Genomic DNA, 6106 nt, shown 5'->3' with positions numbered 1-6106 from the left:
TGCTTCGAAAAACTTAGCAGTGGCCAGGTGAAGTTCCATTTTATTTTATGTGACGTCCTGGATATTGAAGCATTCCTGCCTACCGATCTCAAATATGACCGCATCACAACTTCTAACTTGTGGGACTACTGTCCACTCACCATCTTACTGACAAAATTCAAAGGCTTCCTGAACGAACCCAATCCTCACGCGGTCTTGTTGACTGAGACCGACAACTGGCCCCGAAATTTTATGCCAGAAATCATTCACGTGTTGCCGTACCGTTTCGGCCTAGATGACCTGTGTAACAGGGCTTTGAAAGACACGGGAAACTCTGAACTCACGCATTTATCCGGGCTGTCCACTGTGGTGGAATACCTCAATTTTACAGCTCAATTTAACATGATTCTGCGCGCATCCTTGTTAGTTTCTTGCACAGACAAAGAGCTCGCCTCGTTCAGAAGGAAGAAGAGAATCCCGTCTGTGAAATCGTTTGTATCTTCACTGGGACTTCATCTTCGGGACTTCATTAGAAACGAGAACACTGTGTTTCCGTTTAAATGGGCGCTGAATTGTCGTCGGGTTGTAATGCTGCGCGGATACGAGAGAACGCTGGAATGGAAACTTGTGCGCGCTGATTCAGCAGCGGAAGAAGCTGCAAGCGAATAGAACAATGTGCCAGCAGGGCCCGGTTGTTCGAAAGCCGATTAACGCTAATCCACGATTAAAAGTTAACCGAGGTTTTCATGTCGCTCGTGGAAAATGTATTTAAAGGCTAGCTTTAAGCTAATGGCAGAGAAAACTCTAAGTTAAAACTTTGATTGACTGGTAATAAAACTCGAATCAAAGTTCACGTAAATCCAGGATTACCTTAATCGGGCTTTGGACAACTGGCCCTGGAGTTGAACTTTCACAGTTGGCTCTACATGTATAATCCCATGTTGAATCCATGCTAAAAAGTATGCATATTTCTAAAGCTTTGCTTCACGGATACTTCAACGGACAAAGCGAATCACGAAACCGACCTTGAAACTGATGTTAATTCTCGGAGGAGAGGGACCTCCACATATATCGAACGGGTGTAATTTTCGTAAAATTTTGAAGGGACCTCTAAAAGGTGATGAAAACGACGATGAAATCTCGTTTTGTGGGTTTATTATGAATTCATATTACCCTAGTAGTTTTCGTTTAAGCATCCTAACAGCTGCGAAACACAAAATCAGATAACTTTGACGCTGAAAGGTGTAAAGCTCACGGTAGTTTTATGGGAGTCCTCTTGGGTGCTAAACGCGGAAAAATGAACACGTGGAGTGAAATCACGTGACTGCTTTTGTTTTGGCCTTTGACTGTAAGAAAACAGATTCTTCAAAGTTTTCTCGTATCGGGGAGACTGATGTTGTATATTTTAGCCAAGATACAGATGAACCAATTAAACTGCGCAGCCTCTAAGTAAATAGGTTTTTTGGCTGAGGATTTTAAATACAATAACGACTTAAGTTGCAAACCATTATGCGTTCTAAACTGAAATGCTAATCTGAAAACAGATTGGGATATAGGTCATAGGTAAAGCTTATAATTTCGTATTGGCTTTTTTAAAACTTCGTTGTTCTCTTTGCTGAAGGAATCAGTATATCTAAGCGGAAAATAGCAAACTCGCAAAGCTATGGTCAGCTTAGCGTCTTCTTAGATGATATATCAAGAGAAGAACTGTAAAAAAAAGTAATTAAAATGGTGTGACTAATTTTACATTTACCAATATATCGTGAGCCTATGCTAGTTATAAGGACAGTTCGTAGTTGAAGAACTGTAGTGGAATAAATTTTCTCCCATTTTTCGCACCAAAAAACCATGCACTTGATGTTTGCGTCCCCGAGCGTACACAATTATGACTCAAGACCCCCTATCTTTAAAGTATTAGCCGTTACAGGGAATCCATCAAAGTCCACTGTCTTCTCATTTCGATAAAACAAAAACTTTCATTAACCGTGAGCAGTGCGCATTTTTTTTGTTCCACACTTCAACGTGATATTCAACCCGAACCTTATTTCGCAAAAGAGCGCCTAAAAACCTTTTTCTTAATATGTCGCATTCATAAAGAGCAATAGAACACGGTTTATGCGTTTTTGCCACTGCGAAACAATTTGTAAAAAGGAGAAATACCGAGAAAAAAATGCGCCGGCGACATCATTATTACACCTTGCAGCCACTATTTCGTTTCCCACTGCCAAGAGTTCCAGCTTACCATTAATTCTCGAAATCAGCGCCTGCGTGCGATCAGAGCAAAACATCTTATCTAGCTACAGGCAGCCCAAGCTCAGTATCAGAGAACCGCTGAATTATAAAGATTTGAATGGGAATACAACGGATTTGTGTAAAATGGCAGAAACTAACATTTTTTTGTCAATAAAATCAACTTACCCTGTTTCTACTTGTATTCTTTGTCATTTACCAGCTTTTCAAGCCGATTCGAAGCGATTTCGGCGAGTTAGCGTCATTCGGGATTCAACTGTTAAGTGTAACGAAAGGCCAAACAGTATTTCAGCCATGTCCGGAGCACGAAACGGAATAAATCCGTTGAAATCATCCCTAGTGTCCCAATTTCTTTATAGAATCAAAGTAGAGATGCATAGCTATCCTGCCAGTGCAACTCCGACCCAATTAAAGCCATATCACGTTTGCTAGAAAGATTTTCTTTCAAGTCAGCTCGCTTCTGAGATTTCGAAAGATGCGCGGCCAGAACGCCATGGACACATTGAACGTTCGAACAGCACGCTGGGTAACAAAAGTTCCCTGGCACGGGGGGAACAGCGGCTAGCAGGCAAACAGATTTGTTCCCGGGGCCTCCTCGTGTCCTTTTTGTCAAGACCGCCAAAAGACCATTGTTTCCATCGACAATCAAAATTACTACCAGACTATTCAACCTAAATTTCCGGTACAGAATCACATATATGGACAACCCGTTGTCCTTTTCCCCAGAAATTTGGAAATTCCGAGAATTTCCCACTCCATTGGTCATACCATTTCACCGAATGTCCAGGGCCCGGTTGCCGTTCGAAAGCCGATAAACGTTAATCCGCGATTAAAAATTAACGGAAGGTTTTCTGCTCGCTCGTTAAAATTGTTTTCTAACTCTAATTTTAAGCCAGTGGTAAAGAAAAGTCAGCGTCAAAACTGAGGGACAGAAATCTTTTTGAAAAATCTTTATTGTTATGTGATTAAACTCTAACCAAAGTTGTTGTCAATCCAGAATTAGCGGGCTTTGAACAACTGGGCCCAGCCGCAGTTTCTTACGAGATTTAAAAAATACACTCGCGTTTTCTGAATAAAGTGCGATAATTTCTACTCATTTAGTTTGTGTAATGTGGTCGAACTATCCAGGAGCTAACGTCGTAGGAGCTGCTTCAAGAGAGAGGAAACTAAATCATCATGTGTTCACGTTTGTCATAAAACCTTGAATGGTGATTACACGTCGTTGTTTTGTAGATGACGACAAAGAAAGGTATAAAAATTTATAACGCACGTGCAGAGCCAGTGTTTTGCTGATTAAAACTATTGTTTTCTGACGTTCTTGTTGTGGTCGTCGTCGTCTCTGCAGGTCCCAACGATAACGAAAAAGTCACCTGAAAATATATCTTTATTTCATTTATGCTGCCTCACGATTATTTCAACTCGTTCAACTTCTACAGAAACGGCAGACTACCCAGAAATAAAAATGCCGCTCTTACGACCTAAGCTCCTGGATAGCTGGACCACATTACACAAACTAAATGAGTAGAATTGCAAATTTATTCAGAAAACGCGAGGGTAACATTTAAATCACGTAAGAAACTGGGGCTGAGCATCTGGTGAAATGGTATGACCAATGAAAAGGGAAATTCTCGGAATTTCCAAGTTTCCGGAAAAAAGGACAACAGGTTGTCCATATATTTGATTATGTGCCGGGAATTTAGGTTGAATAGTCCGGTAGTACGTACTGGCACACGAGGAGGCCCCGGGAACAAATCTGTTTGCCTGTGGACAACTGCATGCTGGCTGCTGTTCCCCCCGTGCCAGGGAACTTTAATTACCCAGCGTGCTGTTCGAACGTTCAATGTGTCCATGGCGTTCTGGCCGCGCATCTTTCGAAATCTCAGAAGCGAGCTGACTTGAAAGAAAAATCTTTCTAGCAAACGTGATACGGCTTCAATTGAGTCGGAATTGCACTAGCAGGATAGGTATGCATCTCTACTTTGATTCTATAAAGAAATTGGGACACTAGGGATGATTTCAACGGATTTATTCCGTTTCGTGCTCCGGGCATGGCTGAAATACTGTTTGGCCTTTCGTTACACTTAACAGTTGAATCCCGAATGACGCTAACTCGCCGAAATCGCTTCGAATCGGCTTGAAAAGCTGGTAAATGACAAAGAATACAAGTAGAAACAGGGTAAGTTGATTTTATTGACAAAAAAATGTTAGTTTCTGCCATTTTACACAAATCCGTTGTATTCCCATTCAAATCTTTATAATTCAGCGGTTCTCTGATATTGAGCTTGGGCTGCCTGTGATCTAGCAGACAACTGGTTACCTTGTCAAGTTCGTTCGCGGCGTATTTGCAAGGGCATCACATACTCGCCTTTGTTGTGAGATATTGGACGGAAAGCAAATTTCAAAATATCTTTCTAAGACGTTGACGGCCGGTTCAACCTCCCTCAAGCAACCACCCAATATGTTTGGCCTAAATCCTTTGCCATCCAACCATTTAAATAAATGAATAAATAAATAAACAAATCTTAGATCTGTGAGATGCATTTCTTCGGACTCACGTTTATACTTTATGTTTAGCCTATGTGGTCACATACGAGAAGTCAGACTACAAGAGCTCTAATTTATGAGTCATTAAATTAGCTTCAGTGTGGCATTTTCCTTAATACTATTAAGATGTCTGTCTCTCCCTACCTAGATGTAAGCGGTTCAGTGGGGTTATGTGCCTTTCTCGCATTTTGACCGCGCGGAAATTGGGTAGAGAGCGAAAAAGCGGAGAAGAGGGAGTGGAGAGAGAGGAAACTGCCTTCCCCCCCCCCCCCCCCCACCACTTTTTTTTCCTATCTCTTCCCAATTTTCGCGCGTTCAAACAGCGAAAAACGCACAGAACCCCAACGAAACGCTTTGCTGTGTAGGCTAGATGTAAGCGTTTAGCCGTTACCAGGAAATAGCTAGAACAGTGATAAGGTCTAATTTGACGGCTTTTAATCTAAAAACTGTTTAATGGTGGTTAAAGCATTAAATCACCGTACCAGAACACAACAGGCCAATAGACTCGACCAGAGACCGAAAATGCCATAGGGGCTGTGGTTTATGCGCATGAGTACATTTACAAACTAGGCATACAAATCAGCCTGTATGACTAGATCGGATCATGCGTAAAGTGGTCGCTTATGGGAGGTAAAAACAATAAACAGTTTCAAATAACCATCTTCAAAAAGTGGTCGTGGTCGCTCACGAGAGCTATAATGATCTGACTGGGAAAATGTCAGTGTAAAGTGGCCGCCTAATACTATTACTATATCATTTTAGGGTGCAAAACTACTTGTTTCAGTTGTTTTTATACGTAGCTTTACTCTTGCCTCTCGCAACGAGGTGCTTGATTTTACTAGGATGAGTTAGGTAGCTATGTTACAAACCTAATCCTCTAGTTTTTTTCTCTATAGTAGCTACAATTGGCCTCAAAATGTCGGAACACTGTTTGTTTATAGCGTCTCCCTCCCAAGCAATGGTGTTTCAAAGTAAAACGGAAGCAGTGACGACGCGCGATTTGTTCAACCAGCATTAAATCACGAAAAAGGGGAACAGTGTTTCAGCAACTTTTGAGAGTCGTTGTAGCTTCCTTGCTAACTTGGTACTGTACTGTTTTCGTTCTAGGGTGGAATAAGTCGCCAGGACATTTACCGATTACACTCTGGTAAATTGTTCAGTATTAGGCCAATAGCAAAGGACAAGGGGGGTATATAAGGGGGTGGAAACGTACCCGTACAGGGTATGCCAGGAGCCTGATGAACTTGATGAATTCCGCACAGTTGTGGTAAATTCCACAAAAGCTCGGTAAGCTTTTGATGTGGCAATGGCGAGATTTCTGTCACCTGACGTC

At 41.8% G+C, this 6106-nt stretch overlaps 1 protein-coding gene across 2 annotated transcripts in view; it reads left to right on the top strand.

The window, feature by feature from the left end:
• Positions 1–6106, top strand: part of LOC146480370 (uncharacterized) — a 54355-nt gene that overhangs the window by 2337 nt on the left and 45912 nt on the right. The window contains exon 2 of one of the 2 annotated variants that reach the window (XR_014864697.1): positions 1–1221. This exon is cut by the window's left edge and continues 569 nt beyond it. Coding sequence is in view for 1 of the 2 variants with exons in the window: in XM_085109522.1 (XP_084965648.1) it covers positions 1–648 (648 nt within the window). In the remaining variant the exon portion in view is untranslated. Of the gene's footprint in view, positions 2786–6106 lie in introns of those variants that run through there. The other variant, XM_085109522.1, reaches the window with a different exon arrangement.

The sequence above is a fragment of the Pavona decussata genome, unplaced genomic scaffold (genome assembly GCF_977016875.1).
Source record: "Pavona decussata unplaced genomic scaffold, jaPavDecu1.1 SCAFFOLD_53, whole genome shotgun sequence".
Taxonomy (NCBI): domain Eukaryota; kingdom Metazoa; phylum Cnidaria; class Anthozoa; order Scleractinia; family Agariciidae; genus Pavona; species Pavona decussata.
The sequence above is the reverse complement of the archived record's forward strand: the minus strand, read 5'-3'. Positions and strand labels throughout refer to the sequence as shown.